A 21,171-nucleotide genomic window follows, 5' to 3' on the forward strand; every position below is an offset into this window, starting at 1 on the left:
ACGTGGACAATACGTGTAACGATTCACGAGGGAGGTTCAAGGCAATCGATACACTTCAAAAAATCTGAAGTTATGTATTATGAAAGTATTGGATTCATTCGTAAATAATTTTCGTTTCTTAACTCGCAATTTATGTCCAAATTAATTATTGCATAATAAATCTAAATCAGTTATATAGTCAGCATTGTCGATTATTACTTGTTACCATTTAATAGTGAAATTTTAAATTTCAAATTTTAAAGTTCAAGTTCTATTTACAGTAACACAAACTGAATTAAAAGAATACAATTCTATAAATATTCGTACCCTCTATAATAAATAAACTTACACATGTATATATTTATATATACATCAACATATTTATACAAACATACATTTGGAAACATCAAGTCTACCATTTAATTTAAACAAATTTCTTCCATAGACATAGCGAGTACGAATATTTATGGGACTGAACTTATATCAATTTTTGTAAGAACAATATGCACTTTCAATTTTCATATACAGTACAATTTTCTTGAACTTATGAGTAACTCATCTTCATCATAGCAAGCCACGTTAAACTGTTTTCGTTAAAGTGGCATTATTATATCAATTTCTAAAATAAACGAGAATGCTACATCCTCGAAAGGTTTTTATTTTTAGTTTTCTTTAATTTCTTAGAGGGATATTATACTTAAACACTGTCCACGATTTAAGTACACGTACAATGTAGGGGAGAATTGCAAAAATCGTACCACTTATGCAAATTACTTACTGCACCATATGGTTTAACTGCAGGAGTCATATGGTACGCGTCTTACTTTTTCAAAGTAAGTATTAATGAACCTTGTCAAACGAATGAAGATTATTTTGATGCTTATAATTAGATCTGTAACTGCGTAAACGTCACAAAAAATGACAGGCCCATTATTCATGGCAGTGTTTCTCAAATTAGGACTCGTGGACATCTGGGAGTAGCCGTAATTGAAATCTGAATAAAATTAATTTGTTAAGAACAAACTTAAAGAATTGTTGAATCAATGAAACATACATGAAATTGGATTGGAGCATTACTTAGTAATTTAATACAAACACGTTTTATTTTCGCGATTTTGCCAAAAATCGTGTATTAGGCAATGAATGAAGAACATCGCCGAACACCACTGATGCCTAACGTAGAATTAAATTCGTATTGAACAACTGGCACTCTCGAGCGAGACTTAACTGTATAACGCTGGTAACGTTATACGAATACCGTATTTATCTCCGATCATCGCATGTTATACAATATAGTAGTACGAGCGACGTAAAATACATTTGAAATCCGTTACGCGGGTCATTTTGTAAACAAAACAATTCTAAACGGATTCATGATGGACTGCATTCTTGAAACGTCAGTTTATTAAGAATTAATTACTTCCTTTGGAGCACTTGATTTGTTGTCTAGTGTTTTTTAATTACTTTGTGTCTCATTATTTACATAAACACTTTAAACATTATTTAGAGTACATGAGGAAATTTTGAATGAATGTTTTGAATTATTCTTTTAGGGCTGTGCAAAAACAAGGAACAGATAAAAATTGCAAAATTATAGTATGATTGATTCTGCTTTTAAATATCCTTCTTTCTGCTCGAAAATAATGAAATTTCTTCGTTTCTTTTTAAATATCTCAACACTTCTACTCTAAAAAAGCGAATTTTTTCTTTTTCTTTTAAGAATCCCAAGTATACTTTAAAAAAAAGTAATATTAACGTTACCAACGTTACCGCTTAACAAACAATTAAATATATTTCTTTTATTATAAATATCCCATCACTTCACGATAATATACATAAATTTTTAATTACTTTTCTTATAGTGATTGAATTATCCAGACAATGATTCACATTCAAACGTAACACTTGTGGTGTTTATTTTGCAAGTCACTAAAATTGTTGGTACGCGCTTAAAACATGTACCTTTTTCAACAGCCGCTTCATCGACAAATATATCCATGACGCTGAAAAAAAATAATTACCGTGAAACGAAACTATATGGAAAAAATCGCGACCCGTGCGAAACAAGTTCATCGCAAACAGCAAATCAAGGAGATTCTAAAGCATCGTGCTTCAAATTTAAACCATACATTTATTTACTGCGTTACATAGCCTTCGTCCCCGAAGAATAAACATTCTTGTAAATACTACGTGACTATATTGAAATGATTATTGATCGCATGTGTCAGTGCTCACAAGAGAGGAAGGTCTCCGTCACTTTCTACTTCTGAACACTTCGAATCCTGTCTAGTCAGCTGTCCCTAATGACTGTTAAATACGTCATAGCTCGTGATTAATATTCTAGACCAGTGGTGCACAAGGTCCTTCCCGCGGGCCAATCCCAACGTTTCATCAAGTTTATCCAGTGGAATAAATAAAGGTATAAACAAGAGCAAAAGCTCATAGGTAAATTTAAGAATTGAATTAATAAATTACTGTTCGACAGTTGCAGTGCTTTTAATTTTTTTTATAGATACGTAAATATCAAATACAAACAAAGAAATCAACAATCAAGAAGAGAGTGAAGTAAGCATGTTACCTTTTTAACGTATAAAATGTTCAAATCAGGTCAAAAGTGTTTCAAGAATTCGAGATATTAATACAAAATTTAATATAAAACCTTTGTACTGTAGAACTTGAGTATTTTATTTTTAACTAGCAATGAACATAATTTTTACTCTTTCAAGGTTTGACCTGAAGTAATACTAGTGGTCCAAATAATAATAATAAAATTAATTTATGTCCATTACTCCAAACACTAAATATTTTCCATTCCCTTAAAAAATTCCCAACAGGAAAGCAAAAGTTTGCTATTATATTTAGAATATTATTTTATTATATTCATCCAAATATGTACCAAATAATAATAATAATAATAATAATAATAATAATAATGAAAAAATTGATTTCTGTCTATTACTCGAACCACTAAACATTTTCCATTCCTTTAAGAAACTTCCAACAGGAAACCCAAAATTTTCTATAATACTTAGTATTATTTAGAATCATTTTAACTTATTTTATTCTACTCTGTGACGAAAAAGATTGCACGCCACTGTTTGGAACCGACCCTCAGCATCGTTTCTCGCGAGGTAAAGGGTAAACGAAGCGCAAAAAGCTTGAAAAGAAGTCGCGTGCAATTTATTCGCGTTATATCTTTTCTTCTTATTCGTGCTTTTTTTGTTCCACTGTTTCCACGGCGAGCGATGATAAGGCAACGATTTCGTGTCCAACGTAATTGAATAATTCCTACCTACCACGCTCCTCCATGTATACTTCTTCGGCAATGATCGAAATCCTGTGTGTCACGGTGGCTAATCATTGTCGCGGAACAAGTTTATTTCCACACTCTGATTATGCCGCGACGGCGTAGGTTATATCTAGAACTATTTTGAATAACAATTTCCGTCCCGATTCGAAACGAACGAACGCCTCGGGGCGAGAAACGTCATTGGGTGGAGATCGAAATCCTGAGGCGGTGCTTTTGTTGTACAGAGAAAAAAAGAAATAAGAAGTTAACAACACCGAGTTATTCTTAACGAACGTTTAAAGACATAATTGGAGCAAGAAAAGACAGTTGAATAAATTTAAATAATGTCGCTAATCACTTTACGAATTATGTAAGCATACCTGTATCAGTTTGGAAAAAAATACTCTACATAATTATACATTTATGCAACGAGGTTTTGTATGATAGATTGAGCCAAACACGCGTGCATCTTAATATGATCAGATAATAGCAGCCGTGATAAATTAGCTATTGTCATTGCTACAAATAGATATTTTATGCTGATAGGCAAAATTTCATTTCAGTAACAGGTTACAAGTGAAAGCAAGCTGTAATTGTTTGGACATTTACATTTTTCTTTTTGATGTTTTAATCTTTTATACAAGTATATGGATATTATCAGTGTACCGCGGATGTTTATGTCAATTGATATTTTTATGTACACGGATGAAGAACAGAAATGTGAATTTAAATATGTTTTGTCTTTTAAGTATTGTAACTTGGATTTTATTTTTTATATTTTATATATTTATCCATTTGTACATATCTTTGTGCATTTTTGTATGTTAATACTTTCCATAGATGCATAAATATCCGCACGTCTAGTTATCAGTGATTTTGCAGACTTATTTTGTCTTTTGTTTTGCTCCTATGAGCGTGCAAAATAGTTTAATAGGAAACTTGAATATTATTTTATTATGTCGAGCAAAACAGCAGAGTCAATTAAATTCATTAGTTATAATAAGGATAAAGTAGTATGATTCTCGTCAAGTATAACATCCATAGAAGCAATTATAAAAACATAATGCCAAGGAAATAGTAGAAAATTGCAAAATTATAGGAAAAACTTGTTCTTCTGTTGTTTTTATAACTGTATAATTTTCCATTGCTTCTTCGTATCACAAATAGTTCTTTGTTTACGACAATTCCATCGTAGGAAAGGTAATTTCATTCCAGATGTGTCCTTGAATATATCTTTGAACATAATAAGCAGGAAACAAAAATGACTCTAGTTCTTGTAAATTTCTTAATCTTAATGATTATTTGATAGAATTCACACATATTTTGAACGTGAAATAATGATGTACCTAGCTCAATATTTTCCTTTTTTCAATTTTGATTACTATAATTGTAAGTCTCTTAATTTGTTCATTTCCGTCATGTTATTTAATTTGATAGCACAGTTGATACGATTCTGGTGAACTGAAGAATTAAAAGAATTGAATGACATTAGAAAAATGAAAATTATCTTCACTAGAATAAAAATAAATATTAACAAGTAATGTCAAACATTATAAATAAAATTCAAACTGCAGTATATTCTAAAGATGTACAAGATTGAGAATCATGTCGCGAGTAAAATAAAAAATATTCCCTGAAAGATGAGCCATTTAACCCTAGCAAAAAAGAAGTCAATATCTCCATCGATGTCTAAAAACTAAACCAGTTTGTAACACTTAACACAGGACACCCTATATAATACACATAATACACTACATGTAAATATGTTACATTATCAATTAAAAAAAAAAAAAAAGGAACAGCCAGTATTTATAGTACTGTATCAGAATCACTCTACGCGTATCAACTTTTCATTTAAATATTCCCCAGCGTCTTCTCACGTTTTCACGCAACGAGATTCCTGGCCACGCTGTACTACGAAAAGCAATATCACTAAATTTCAAATAGGGGAAAAAGAACCGTCATCGTTTCAACCCTTAGTGCGCTCGTTAAATTACGAAGCTTATTACTCGGCGCTACCATTACTACCGGGGCTACCATCCGTACGGATGAAAGACAAACAAGACCCCAACGATCCGTGTACTGTACACGCTTCCAGCTTTATTATATAAAAAGGAAAAAAAAAAGGTACGCGACGCACCGTACAGCAAAGGTGCGCGCGAAACTGTACACAATGCTCCGTTGACGCTTCGCTGTCGACTACCCTTGTTTCTCTTTTTCTCCCTCTCTTTCTCGCTCGCACGCATCCACACTCACTCTCGCTCTCATTCAGAGATACTTTAAATTATCCACCTTCGCAAGGGGGAACGTCGCCACTTGCCCAACTCGGAGTCAGGGTCGAATTTTGCATGGGTATTTTTAGATGGAGACGTTAAATCTAGAAATTTTTAATTATACATTTTTTCTGCTATTTTTAGCAGGAGGACAATTTTTTAAATGTTCGCGTTGGTTCGATGAAATTTTACATTACATGTTATAAAGGATTTACTCGAGTTCCGTATACAAGAAAATTGTTCAAATATTGTTAGAGAAACACTTTGGGGGGAGTTATTAAATATTGCTACAGAAATATTTTATATGGGAAAAATGTTAAAATGTCACTTTAATTATTCTTCGTGCAAGAAAAATATTAAAATTATACTGTAGAAATATTTTGAATTGAGAAAATGTCCAGATATGAACACTTTATGCAGGACGACTGTTTAAATATTATAATAGAAATATTTTAAACATGGAAAGTGATAAAATATTACCTTACAAACATTTTACGCAGGAAAAATATCAAAATGTTACCTTAGAAACACCTCATGCAGGAACAATGGTATCATGTGACTATAAAAACATTTTATGCGAAACACGTATTAAATTATTGCTACAGAATTATTTTATGCAAGAAGACTGTTTAAATATTGCTAGAGAAATATTTAAAAAGGTGTTTACAGATACCGTATCTAAGGAAAATGACGAGACATTACTTTAGAAACGCTTCATGCAAGAAAAATGATGAAGTATTACTATACGTATAGTTTATGCGAGAAAAACATTTAAATATTACTACAAAAGTGTTAAAACACGAATTTTATTTTGTGCAAGAAAAATATCAAACTATGCATTACTTAAGAAATACTTCATATAGGGAAAAAGTGGAGATATTAATTCAGAAGTACTTTATACAGAGGAAAAGTGAAGACATTAATTCAAAGGTACTTGGTAGAGAGAATAAGCAGAGATATTGCCTTAAAACCACTTCATGCGTGTACATACCAAAACATCTCTTTGGAAATCCTTTAAAGTTAATAATATAATATTAAATCACCAGCGACGCCCTCTTTAAAGCCACACACGCAAACCTGGGGTGTAATATTGTCGAAGTTGGCGTCTCCACCCAAAAGTACCCCCGTATGCAAAGTCGAACGCAATTCAAGGGGGGGCAGGTCTGGACGTTCCCTTGTTAGCAGCATCGCCGACGCGGTCGTCGTTGAATCGATCTTTGTGGGTGGGCCCCCTCGTCGATCCGCGTTTCGCGCAGGACGCCGCGAATCGTCACTGTCTCGCGAATCGCGACGTGCCACGTCGCCTCCCCCATCCCCAATTAATTATCTTAATTGCGACGAACGTTACAAATGTCTCAGAAGGGTACGAGGCGCCCGAATCGTCTTTGCGCTACCCCAGAAACGTTTGCAAAGCGTCGTTCCTGTTTGCTTCTATCGAAACTCGTGACTGGAAGCCTTGAAGAATTTCGTCACCGGTGTCCTCGCCACCGAGTGCTTCTTCCTTAACGCTTAAAACACGGAGTGGAAGCACCGTTTGTTAAATCCTAACGGAAATTTAATACTCGAGCGTTCCAGCGATGAAACGGAAACGAAATTGCGTATAGTCAAGTCCAGCACAAGAATATACATATTTAATATTATCGAGGATATATTTAATACGTATTTAATATTTTTGATGGTTTTCAGAATTTAATTTTTGTATTCGCTATGCTTGATACGACTGTACATGTTTCTGTTTGAACCTCTTGACACATACAGTCAGTCCTATAAATATTCGTACCCTTCTATTGAAGAAAGTCTACATTAAGTGGTAAGTTTGGTATTCTAAATAAATGTTTCATTGTAAATATTTGCATGAATAAATTTCATACATTTGTATATTTATAATGAATAATTCATTTAATAACATGAAACCTATCATTTAATTCAGGCTTATGGGACTGATTGTATGTGTACGTTTGCTTTTTTATTAAAATTATTATTACTTACGATCACATTACCTTTTGCAATCTCGCCGAGTTTATATTTATGCAAACTGTATAAGCTATTTCTTCATTTTTTGGTCGAATATATTTTGTATCAAATATACAAGATAATACGATTGAAAATTTGTATACTGTTCGACGAAAGAATTATTCAAGACCTCCGTGTTTTAAGAATTAATAATGTATCGTATCGCGCTTAAAATGTCATGCTCGCTACTATCTACACTGATTAAAATAAAGTACGTAATCAATAATCACCCAACAAGTTACAGTACCAACTATTACACGTAACACTACCATCTATACATAAAAAAGAACGAAGTTTGAGAGGTTTATCCACCGACATCGAACAAACACTTAATCCCTCGGTAAGATTTTTTTAAGAAAATCCTCGATTCGACGAAATTTATACGAATGCTTATTTCAGGTATCGCTGCCACCAGATCCTCCAAAGCAATAGTGTCTTCTTGCGTGCACTCGTACCGTACTAAATTACCACGTTTGCGAATTAATCTCTTATGCTAGGGATTATATATTAATTGTCACTCCCTGCCGTTTGCTTTGTTTATTCGTTTATTTACTTTAGCCCGCCGCTCCGGACATGATTCTAGTGCCATTTCTGACTAAGGACTGCAACTGCTGCGCTGCTCCCTGTAACAGGTAAAAGTTCAAACATTACGAGAAACTTGTTTGTGTTAAAAGGCATACTTTTCTTTTTAATTCACTTGATACCCAATTCCGTTAAGTAATCGTATGATGCAATTACTGTTAGGATTAGAGGATTAGAGCAAGAGTAAAATTTCTTTGTTCACAGCGTTCACGATTTAGATCATTAATATAACGATGAATAAAAAATCACTTCGACTTTGACAGAGTTGATTTTTCAAATTTCATCGGCACATCAATTAGAAATATGCTCTATTATTTTCTGAATACTTTGTCTATATTAGAGTAAGTGAAATATTGAATAAGTTTATTAATACATGAAAAATATGGATAAATAAAATTCTAGTTAGAAATTCTCTACTATTCTTGAAGATACTCGTGCAATTTGACATTCACTTACTGACGAAGTTTATGAAATGATAATGTTAAGAGGTCTTAATGTAAATAATAAGTAATACAGATCCTAATATAAATAAGAATTTTTGTTAAATGTCGATGCAAATTCTAATATTCACAGATACAAAAAGTGAATTGAAACCTAAATGAAAGTATGTGTTATTTTCGGAACGGTGTAACATGGGTATTATTTTAACATATTTGTACATATTCTCAACAGACATTCCCAAACTACCATTTGCCATAAATTCATAAACAATCTTAGTCTAAATAGTAATACTTTTATGTGTTGTAATCCGTTGATCCGTTGACTTTCGGTACTTTTACCATTAAAACGAAAGTAATATTTAAAAAAAAAAAAAAAACTTCTAAACAAAAATGTCGTTCCTCCACGCATTCATTATTACATGAACTGTTCATTCTACAAATCGATTAACTGCATAAAACAAAAAGTTGAGAAAAGCGATAAAATAATATGCATTGTTCTTTAAAATTCCCTTTGTAATATAACAAATAAAAATAATAAATGGTGTTAATCTTTATTATTCAGGGGAGTTATTACAAATATAAAAAAGTATAATTATACCAAGTGCTTTGACACTTAAATATAAGATTTTTCAAAAAGTGGAGTTATTCCACTCAGATCAACCCCAGAAATGTTAAAGTAAAAGTAATGCTTAACACTTTATTTACCGGGAGCCTATTTACAGGCTTTTTAATTCCAGTATTTAACTTTTCGAATTTATTTACTGTGTCGATGGTTGTCTACTTACAATATTCAGTTTTTGGAAACAGACTTGGCTTTCAATGTACCTAGTAACAGTATGGAGAAATTATTGCCAGCCTAGATTGCTATATGCTACTGTAGAAGATACTTTTTTCAATTAAAGACTGTTTCTAAATAGCCCGGTAGATGAAGTGTTAATAAAGATCCTAAACAATAAAATAGTAGAGTCTACTATTTTCCTGCATCTCTACCAAATGCAGTTGTCCCTGCATTTTCCCCTCATCGCATGTCCAATCAATACAAGAAATAAATAAAAAAAATAATTAAAATGAAACAACTTACGCTTAGGGCAGCGCCAAGAAACTGACTGAACGCTCTGGTAGCACCAAATAACGCGCCGGTTCCAGAATTCTCGCCACCGAGCGACTGTACCGGTGAACCGTAATTGGAGAAGGAACTGAAGAGGGGAGGTGGATATGTCGAGCTCGGCGACCACGTTGTAGTGCGTATCCTTGGTCCTGAGGTTGGTCTCGGTGTCACCGTCTTTTTCGTGGTATCCGTAGGTCGAGTTGCAGTCGATGGCGGCCTTGTCGTAATTGTCGTAGACTCGGTATACGGGGATGCGGTCGGAGCAGAGGTGACGCTCTGCCCGAGGCTCTGTTACAAGACGAGCAATTATTTCCTTTTATCGCGATCAGTTTCTTGTTACTTTGTACTTTGACCGCGTGGCTTGATCAAGCACCTTTTAAGTAACTTCCACCGTGCGCGTATCGATTCGATTATAGTTTATTAAGAGGCGCGCTCTATAAAATTGTGTTTCAGGACACGTAGATGGGGGGGGGGGGGGGCGCGACAACTATGGGCAGGCTTTGGAGAAAGTGCTATATGATCTAACAGTGGAGAGGAATATTAATGATAATGTAACGCGGAGGTGTAACGAGGAAAGTAAGAGTTCATCGACATTGGCCAGGTTTGGTGTTGTAGGCAACCTGCAGTCTTGAGAACGGATGTGGGGTATAATAGTAATGAAAGAATAGTTTCTTGTTTAACTACTGCCAAAAGTAAATTTAAAATTTTTTTCTGTGGTATATTATATTCATTTCGAAGTAGTACTTGATGTATTGTTAGATTATTATCGATAAATACTTGTTTGTTAGCTACAGCTCTATAATTGTTACATTTATTGTTAATTGATTCGTATTAAGTACCATTTCTATTCACAGGATATTTGCAAAAATTTATTTATACATCACATAACGTTTAATTGCATTTGTTCCCACCATTTTCATAATAAATTATATTCAGTGGTTATTTTCTCGAGTCTACTAGTCAATTTATGCAAAAGTTTATGCTAGTATTATTTGTTATTTTAAACTGGATGTTGTGTAACTGCCTCGATATTATCAGATATTTTTAGGTGTTATGGGCATTGGTATTAGTCATTAATGTGAACAGTATTCCCGGCTAATAGTGGCTATATGGTTAACACTTGTGGCTAGTATTATTTGTTATTGTAAACTAGATGTTGTATAACTGCCGCGATATTATCAGATATTTTTAGGTGTTATGGGGATTGGTATTAGTGATTAACGCGAACAGTACTCACGGCTAACAGTAGTTGCTCTCTAATATTGGTCGCAGGAGTCTGCGGCTCTATCCCTTGAGCCTTTAACAGTGCCGCCAACAAGACAGCATTATTGATTTCATTTGACGGCGCGGGAGTTGTCGTCGTGAGAGCTCGCCCGCTTAGTATCGCTCTCAAGAAAGATTCATCGTCCTGAGATAAGCCTGATGACGTTTTCGGAACACTAGCTTTATTTTCTGTAACAAATACAACGATACCAACAGTCAGACGACACACGATGAATTTCAATAAGTAGTATAACAGCTGAACGTAGACTTGGCGACCATCTGAAAGTCATACAAATTACAACGAACCACGTCTGCGAAAGTCTTAAGTCTACCTGTTCACCTGTCAGCCTTAAGTTCACCTGTACAAAATGTAGAATTAACTCAAGATTTGTGTAGGATGAATCACCTGACTTGAAAATATAAAATGTAGTTTATTTAGAACCTTGAGATTATGAATTTTGGTTATTACAATTCACTCCTATCTATCTGGTACAAAAACTTTGGATAATGATTAAAGTCTCTATTATGTAGTTTCTGAATTGCTGATAAATGATGTGACATTTCCGAATATGAAGAATATGTTTGATACTCTACATCAGGGCTTCTTAAACTACATATAAGTCGCGACTTCAAATAGGGTCGGTTAGCTAAATCTTGGGGTCGCGAGATTTTAATGTAAAATATTTAATATTCCCCTCAATATTCTCTTTTCTTTATGTTATCGCAAAAAATGCAGTTTTGATAACTAATAGGGTATATAATTTTTGTAACTATAATAAATACAATTTTACAACTTTCTGTGCAATTTTTAATTACACATCTTTGTATGTTTTTAAACAAATTCTAAAACTATATTTTTTCATACGTATATACATTGTTACCCAATCAATAAATCATCACAAAATATTTACATATCTATATTTTATATTTTTTGGATTGTGAAAAAAATCACAATCATAAATGGGATTGTGAATGAAAAAAAGTTTAAGAAGCTCTGCTCTACATAATTTCTGATTTTAAATGTCCTTTGTCGATTTTCAAATTAATTGTGCAGGTCATGGTAAACTGGGCCGATGTTCAATGCATAGTTTAAGAGAAATACTTAATTTACAGGTATCTCAGAATATATACACTTCAGTTAGTGAAAATGATTAAGCTTTCATTTATCTTGGAAGCATGTCTGTACCATTCAACTATAAATAAAAATATAGCCTAAGATAGCATAAGAATATATTTCTTGTTTCTATGCGTCTGAATCAAACTAGAGTTACTTTATTCATAAAAATAGTAGACTGTCTTAAAAATAAAGCCTAATGAAGAATTTAATTCCATGTGACAAAGAATCTGTCACTCATAGAATCTTCAGACAGACGAATCATCCAGTACACCTAAAAACTAATCGCTCTACGTATCTTTACTAACCCTGTTGAGCGGCACGCAACAGTGCAAGCAGGAACTTAGTGTCATCTTCGGGCGAGATCGTCGACATGGCAACATTGGGCAACCTCGGATTGGGATTGTTCAGCAACTGAAGCTTAGTCGTTGATATCGAGCTGGGAGTAGTCGCCGATATAGTATTCCTCGCAACAGAATTGGGGGTGTTCACCTCGATCTTCGAAATATCCACGGACCTGAACGTCGTAGTCGTAGGAACTGCTTTAGTAGTCTCTGGCTTCTGCGTCGTTTGAACAGGCTTTGGCGTAATATTAACAGATTTTGTTGCGACCTTTGCCTGTTTCTGTTTGACAGGCTTTGGAGTGGTTGGTTGCGCGAAGAGACCACCGCCGAAGAGAGCCTGCCAGAGGCTGGCGCCAAAACCTAATGGCGCTTGGGTAGTGGTCCTAGGTCGCGGAGTAGTTACTGTTTTGATTGTGCTAACTACGGGAGCCTTGGTGGTGCTTATCAGTGTCGATCTGGATGTGGTCGAAGCGGCTGTGCTCGATTCCACAGTTCTCTTCGTGGTGGTGGTTGAACTTGGTGTCCAGGTCACCTGCACGGGTGCCACGCTATTCTTCGCTGGATTTTCAGTGGTTTGAGCCGTTGTCTGTTCCCACGAGGGTCCAGCAGAAGTCGACGATGGGGACAAGTCGATTACTATTGGCTCGTTAGGTGTCCGTGGCGTGGACTGAAGGATCGTGTTTGGCGACGCGCTGTCGAGGTTTATTGCTTTTTGCGATCGAGTTGGTCCTGGTTTGTTCAACGCCAACGACAGGATCTACAAATTAAAGATGACTTTATGAACATTTGATTTTAGAAGTGAATCGAATATTTATACAAGTTACATTTGAAAGGGAATTTATTTATTTACTTTTGTAAATATTTGAAATATTTCATTTTTGACGCACTTGTTTGAGGATTTTTTTCCTTGGAAGCTAATAATTGTATTATCATGTGAATATACTCTACGATAGTCAATAATTGCGTGTAACTTTGAGAACAAAAGAATTAATAGCTTTTTTCTTTATAAATTCACAAACGTATTCGTTACTTCGAAGCATATCAACGTGAAGTCTACTGTATCAATTTCATCAATTATAAATTAAAACGCTATTAGAACCAGTACACCCGAATGAACATTAAATACAAGACAGCTTCGAAAGTAATAACCAACAAAACTAATTTACACATGTACGGTTATCGTCTGATTAAGACGCAAACGTGCTTATCGCTACTGCATCGAGAGCAAGCATCCGCGCGAATCGAATTCTATCAACGTAAATGTTAACGAAAGAAGACATATCGTAGAACCGTTGGGTGGAATAGAGAAGGCCGTCGGCAAGGTTGTTCCAGTCCATTCACCGTGACTGGTCGATCATACGATTGCGATCGTCGTAGATCCGTCATTATGTCTTTCTAAGAAGGGCGTAACGAAAGATAATCACCTATCTACCGAATTTTTCTTCTCGCATGACTCAGACATTTTATTCATACTCCACAGAAACACGAGAAAGGAGTGCTGGAAAATGCAACATTAGCTCGAGAAATAGCAACACTGAAGTTCCAGTGAACTATAGTTCATTGCACAGTTGTGCAAAGGAGTGAAAGGACTGATTAACGACCGCATCGACTCGTTTTCTTGGTTTTCGCCACGCAAACCAAACGATAATTACATCTGTTGTTGATTCATCGAGATTCTCCCTTTTCTAGTTCTTTTCGTGATTGATGTACTGTTTAAAAAATTGAATACATTTTTTAATTGATTGCTGAAGTGTTTTTTTTTTTAATTCACACATAGTCGTTTTTGAGAATATCATTGAAATTATTTATAATACAAGGTGGTCTAGCAGTGTCTGAACATCTTTTTTTACTTTGAAGGAATGAAATATTTTCCATTAGCAATTATGTGATTTAAAACAGCAATAGATATAATACTTTTGCTACTTTTTCTTATTATGATAGATATATTAAAGTGACCTTTATTGATGTATTTTTTTTATGATATAAATTTTGGTATACTGATTCTAATTGACTAAACTCATATCGTGTTTTGTATAGTGTTTGTATCAATGATGTATAATGATCTATTGAGTACATCCTGAGTTGTACTTCCGAAGAAAATATGAAATTATTAACGTTTGTTGCGAAAATTTGCATATTTAATTATATATAACAAATTCACCTTGTTCGCCAACAACTGTTCGACTTCTGTGAGTGTCTTCGGCGTGCTACTTCTGGAGGCACCCTGTAACTGGATAAAATCATCCCGAATAAGTGTGGCCTCGAAGAGAATTAACAATAACATCATCAAAACAACATGATATAAAATGAAAAAATAAAAAATTTGTTTTCTTTTCATTTATCTTACCAAAACTCTGTACTTTAAAATCATTGCAACGAAAAGCATGACATTTCTTTGCTAATTACTAATAAATAGCAAAGATAAAATCTGTTAATTATCACCTTGTAAGAAACTTTAAAAGATACTCTTTAACCTTCTATTGTATAATGTGCCTCGTTAAAAACTCGATAAAAACAACCCTTAAAGTTCACGGTAAAGTTCACGGAGGGAATTTTACAGGATTTGCACATCACCTTTTATTATGTTAACGTTTAATAACTTTGTGGATTTAGATATAGTATCATCGATCAACCAAAAAAGAAAATTAATGTAACATTTGGTCGATGCACTCTGACAACCATAAACAACCTACTCACCAATGAATTCAAGAAGGCCAGGTCGTTGAATGTGGTTCCAAACGTGTTTTGCTGTTGCGCATTCGTCAACGCATCGTTCGATTGACTAGACGGACTTGTTGCAGGTGAAGGACTAGCTGGAGCAGCTGTTGCAGGTCGCGGCGTGGTGGTAGTTGTAGTTGTAGTTGTTGTTGTTGTAGTTGTTGGCGCCATTGTTGTTGTAGTCGGTGCCATTGTAGTAGTTGTGGGTGTGGTTCTTGTAGGTGGCATAGTTGTTGCTGCAGCTAAATTAGCTGATGCCTGAGTTGAGGACAGAATGTTGCCAATCATACTAGAAAACGGGGTAAACACCTCAACGAAGGGATTGATTGGCTGTGGGGGGAATTGACCATTTGCATCTGCCGAATCGTCCTGAAACAAAGAATTATTCAATTAATTTAAACAGAATTTAAAATGAAAAATTACGAGTGGAATGGTTTAGGTGTAAAATGCACTTGCACATTTTCTTTTTGTTAATGGAGTTATACATTATCTTAAATAAATCGATTCTCTTGTCGATTTTATGTTTGTATTCGGTAGATTAATGTTGAAATAGTATTATTCATAATTAGACTGCGGATCTTCAGTCATTTATAGGAAATTTGAATGTGCAAGAAACTCAAAAATACAATGTGCGAGAATATAAAAAAAACATTGAAAGATGAGTCCATATTATAATATTTGCGGAGTAAAATAAATTCCTATTTATTTAATACGAAAAATTAGCATATATGGACTGCGGAGAATCTAACGAATACGAACCAAAGTATTTGAAGCGACCGAAGCTGTTATCACTGGAGAGGCAGTGGTAATTCCAAAAATTTGATCCAAAGGATCCCTCCATGGGAATCCAGGCGGTGCTGTCACTTGACCTGTTGGCTGATTGTTCAAGAGATTTTCGAATGACGGCACAGACGTTGATGCTCCCTCATTGGCACCAGACTGTGTCACGTGATCGAAATACTTAATTAGTATCGAAGAAACAATAGACACTCAACCTTAATATTGTAATTAAATTATATACCATGATTCGATAATAATATTTCTTCGACAATTGTAGAGTGGAAGTACTACAATGTAGTATATTTCTCTCATGTTATAATATATTCCTTCAAGAAAACATAGTTTAAGAGTCTCTTTTTCTATTCTTAAAATTATAGACATATTCAATCCATTTAGTGACTCGTGGAACACATTGCATTTTCTAGATCTGTTAACAGTGACATAAAGAGCCTGATCATAAACAAATCTAATTTTTTTTTATTTTTAACACTTAACCCCTTCAGAACGTACTTCCACTCTATAGTGAATCAACAAAGTAGTGTTAGTAATTGGTTGCTCGTATAATGCGAAGTTATTTATAAAGTATACGTACTAAGGTCCTAAAGCTTTTTGAACTAATCAGTCTTTTGTAGAATAAAAGATCACGAATTATTTTTCAGTCTGATATCCTCTTACATTAATATACTTGTCGTAATATGAAGCTAACTTATGTGTAGCAATAAAAAATGTTGTCCATCTATGTCTTCCAGATGGTCTAGATCGACTTCTGAATTCTTTATATGGCGTTAGTCTTAACTCATCTATGATATACGTTTGTAACCTGGCATTTAAATATAAAAATTAACTTTTTAACTTAACTAACATTTTTGAAACGATATTATTTAAAATTATATTTCATTATTATATATTTATTTATTCATAATATTTATATTATTTATATTAATTCATACTATATATTAATATATAATAAGATAATAATTTGAAATATTGCTTTAGTGGTTTGGTCGGTTTGTAGATAGAAACAAATATATTTTTATTTTTGCTTCTTTTTTTTTTAGATTTGAGCTATATAAAAATTATTCTGAAAAAGGTGTGGTTAAATTCGAAAAATTGAGAATCCTATAAGATCTTGAATTCAATGCTCACGTTATCTTATGTCATAATTACTGTATTAAAAATAACTGTCCAAAATAAATTATTTCAAATACTTATTTCTTATTTTCATTTCAATCAAAACTAGCACTGGTCTGATGTAAACTATTTAGTATAGAAACTTTGTCACATAAACTGACTTCGTTGTACAGGTCCATCTCGTTCAAATTAAAATTAGAATATCTACCACAATGCCAGCCTACACCTTGCAACCCAAACCGAGTGCTTCAGGACCTTACTAGGTACGAAACGCTTCGTCGAGCCATCGAGGGATTAGAAACTGTTCCAAACTATTACATAAAGTTGCACTCCTCCTTATTGTACTTACAGCTACTGAATTAATATTTACACTGACAACGCGGGGGTTAGTGGCTGGCGCCCCATCGGTCCAATAGTTGACGAACTTGTCCTGAAAGATACGACAATGTCTCGTTGCTTATTTTTTTCCGTTACAGAGATACGTTCGAGCGCTGAAAGAATCAGCCACGGCGTCGTTGTAAATCATGTTCTGTCTCTCTTGCTTTCTTACCTGTCCGATGTACACGGAGCTGCGTTGACCTCCGGCCTCTTTCGTCCTGGTGGCCTCGTCTCTCTCTCGATCTTGGACGATACGACCGCCCTGCGAATCGGTCGGCGGTCGACCGGTACTTACTATCGGCGTCACCGGACCACCGATCCCAGACATTGCACTCGACGGTGTCCCCATTTGCGTATTAAATCGGGTATTGCTCTAAACAGTTCCAAACGATTCGAGTTATTCAAACGTCCATCAAATTTTATTGCGCCGCGGCAACGCTACTTCGAATTATTTCGCAGCGAAACATTGGTCCATTGTTCTGAATGATTTATTGACTGACTGGAAGAGAAGTGTGGTTTATCTTGAAGAATTAATTGTGACGGTCTTGGACACTTAGTAGGACAGCGTAATTTGTTGATTACTTCTTGAAGAGGTTTGCTTAGTCTGGAATTGGGATTATGAACTTGATGATGTTCAGAGATTCTCGTAAATTGTTGTCGAGGCATCAGATCTCTGGGGGATATAGATTTACTTGACAAAGAAAAGTGTGGTTAATCTTGAAGAATTAATTGTGGCGGTCTTGGACATTTAGTAGGACAGCGTAAATTGTTGATTACTTCTTGAAGAGGATTACCTTTTTCTTGGAATTGGGATTTGAACTTGATGATGTTCAGAGATTCTCGTAAAATGTTGTCGAGGGATCAGATCTCTAGGGGATTTAGATTTACTTGACAAGGAAAAGTGTGGTTAAGCTTAAAAAATTAATAGCGATGATCTATGGCCCTTACTAGGGTAATCTACATATTAGGTTGTTCCAAAAGTTTCTTTCGTGAGTTTCATTCAATTATTTTCTGTGGCATTGTTTATATAAATAGACAATCTAATTTCTTAGACATTGATGCTGTAACAGTAATGAAGCGAAGTGAATCGTACACAATTCAGTAATATAACATAAAACATAAAATATTGTGTATATATTAATTATTAATAAAACGAAAGAAACTTTTGGGACAACCTAATAGATCGTTGATTATTTCTTGATGAGGTGTGCTTAGACTGAAGTAAGTATTATGAATTTGACAACGTTTCGAGATTCTCATAAATTGTCGTCAAGATATCAGATACCTAAGGAATATAGATATATGGTAACAAGGATGGTATTTTATAATATATCATGTACGATTTAACGAGAACCTCAAAAACTGGGAAGATTCAACATACAGAAGAAAATATTCAAGGTCTAAGCATTGAATTCAAGGTTTTACGACGGTCTCAATTTTTCGAATTTTACCACACCTTTTTCAGAATAATATTTTTATAACTCAAATCTTTAAAAACAGAAGCAAAAATAAAGATATATTTGTTTCCATCTACAAACTAACCAAACCTCTAAAGCGAGCTATTTTTTCACGAAATATAATAATTTTGTTTCCAGCTACTTCTGATGTATGCAATAGTTCGAAATTACTGAAATAACTTCCATTTTTTTGTTTCATTAATTCATCACCGAATTAATAGTCATGATAATCTGAAAATTCGAATTCGAACATTCAGCATTAGAACAATAAATACAGAACAATCGACCAGAAATTCACTATACTCTACGGGCCACGATAGATCGGTCTTCGGGGCGGGATGACGATCTACGATATACGACGATTTATAAAATCCTATTATCAAGAGTTTATCGAATACCACTTATACAATAAACTTGCATCACTCCATATTTTCTTGTTCATGAGGCCGATGTCTGATCTGGTACGCTTGAAATGCAAAATTCAAAATGTAAATATTCAATATATATATTTGTTATTATATATCCAGAGTCTCGATAACGTGAAATAGCAAGTTCTATCAAACATTGAGTGCGTTTCAAAGTGCACGGTGCATAAAAACAAGAAACACGTGGCACACATAGGCAACAATTATTTACACATCTACAATACAACTATATACAATTTCTTTATTACAAAAATGGTGAAGAACGACTAAACGAAAAGTACTTGTGACAAATTGCGTTCAAGTGGGCATTTGATAAATTCTTCTACCGGCGACATTTAATCAAGTTAGAATTACGTTGAAGAGATAATGAAAAAGGAAGAACGAGAAAAGAAAAATTATCACGCAAATATGCCGTGAAAGTTACTACAGTACTTGTATAATACAATTAATAATCACGACATTGGAAAATTAGTTTATTACGCTACCAAAAAGAAACTACTTCAACGAAACCAAAGCGTTAAACAAGAAGCAAGTACCCTGTGTCATTGTGAGCATAAATATCTATGTACAAATAAATAATCTACAAAAGAAGACAAGGTAAAATTTACATATATGCTGTGCTTCCTTTGATTTGAACGTGTAGAATACCTTGATTCTTAGATCTGAAGAAAGTCGAAACAGAAAATTGTTCGTGTTGCATAAATAAATATTCTGATAATGGACAATTGTTGGTTTTATGAGCACGTTTAATGAGATTTCGAGGCAATCGACATTGTTTTCAAATAGTATAGATTTCGTGTTTCTATGTGTATTTACATTGATTTTTACATTTTAGAAGATGATTCTCTAAAAAAGAACAGTTCTATACCTGACATAAATGAGAGATTTCAAATAATACAAGAAAATATGCAAAACTGTGAAAATACTGATTTATCTCAGTCGAAAATGAATGCAAATTAATAATAACCATTCTGGACCATTTTTCAGTCATTTGAAGATTACAAAAATGTTATTGAGCTTGAAATCGCGAAGTCAAAAATCACTTACTCATTAGAATATTTGTTTCCAGCAAACAAATAATTTTCTGACTTTTTTCCAAAGCATCAAAAGGAACAAAGATATTCTAGACGACCAAATTAACGACCTGTAAATCATTTAAGGAGGTACACGCAGTAATAGGCAAAATTCAAGAATTTTTTTTTCAAGATTTAAATACATATTTAAAGATGTAGTGTTGCTGAATTCAAACTAAAAATTTCTTGAAATTGTGATTCTTACCAAAATAACAATGGTTTTACACGAAAGTCATTTTTCTACTTGCATAATTATCATTTCCCTCAAGCTAAAATAGCAAGTTTTCATAAAAAAATATTCTTCGTCCATATACAAAAAAAAAAATGCCCTCTCGGAAATTTGTTGTACCTCACTAATTTTAATAATAAAATTGATATATTAAGTTCAATACTTGTACTATAAAATAACACTGCTTCGAATTGAAATACGTAGGTACTCAAATCTTAAAAAGAAATCTTTAAATTTTGTCTGTAACATCATTAACCCTTTCAGACCTAGCGTCCACAATTGGAAACAAAATATTAAAAAATTACAGACACTATCGTTTAGGGCGAATGTCCCTATTTGTGCACACGAAGAAAGACCAATTTTCCTCAAAGACTACACTATTAGAATTTTTTTAATTTTTTTCCGTACTATTTTTAGTCCAAGTTAACCCTAAAAATTAAATTGCATTAGTACGAGCAAAAAAATATAATTCAAGTCTGAAAGGATTAAAGCATGAAAAATAGCATGTACCGCCTCCAAGCACAACCTTCTGACAGTCTCTCGATTCTCTAACATCCAAATGCAACAATGACACA

At 33.9% G+C, this 21,171-nt stretch overlaps 1 protein-coding gene across 1 annotated transcript in view; it reads right to left on the reverse strand.

Annotated features, from left to right (window-relative positions):
- Positions 1 to 5,348: 5,348 nt before the first annotated feature.
- LOC128873608 (mucin-2-like) overlaps positions 5,349 to 21,171 on the reverse strand; it is a 91,708-nt gene continuing 75,885 nt past the window's right edge. Inside the window, exons 9-17 of the mRNA XM_054117303.1 lie at positions 17,585 to 17,785; positions 17,384 to 17,464; positions 15,883 to 16,062; positions 15,103 to 15,492; positions 14,567 to 14,635; positions 12,370 to 13,162; positions 10,922 to 11,136; positions 9,658 to 9,972; positions 5,349 to 8,177 (exon numbers count right to left, since the gene is read on the reverse strand). Coding sequence (XP_053973278.1) covers positions 8,109 to 8,177; positions 9,658 to 9,972; positions 10,922 to 11,136; positions 12,370 to 13,162; positions 14,567 to 14,635; positions 15,103 to 15,492; positions 15,883 to 16,062; positions 17,384 to 17,464; positions 17,585 to 17,785 — 2,313 coding nt within the window. The 3' untranslated portion in view covers positions 5,349 to 8,108. The remainder of the gene's footprint in view (positions 8,178 to 9,657; positions 9,973 to 10,921; positions 11,137 to 12,369; positions 13,163 to 14,566; positions 14,636 to 15,102; positions 15,493 to 15,882; positions 16,063 to 17,383; positions 17,465 to 17,584; positions 17,786 to 21,171) is intronic.

Source organism: Hylaeus volcanicus, chromosome 3 (assembly GCF_026283585.1).
Source record: "Hylaeus volcanicus isolate JK05 chromosome 3, UHH_iyHylVolc1.0_haploid, whole genome shotgun sequence".
In the NCBI taxonomy this organism is placed as follows: domain Eukaryota; kingdom Metazoa; phylum Arthropoda; class Insecta; order Hymenoptera; family Colletidae; genus Hylaeus; species Hylaeus volcanicus.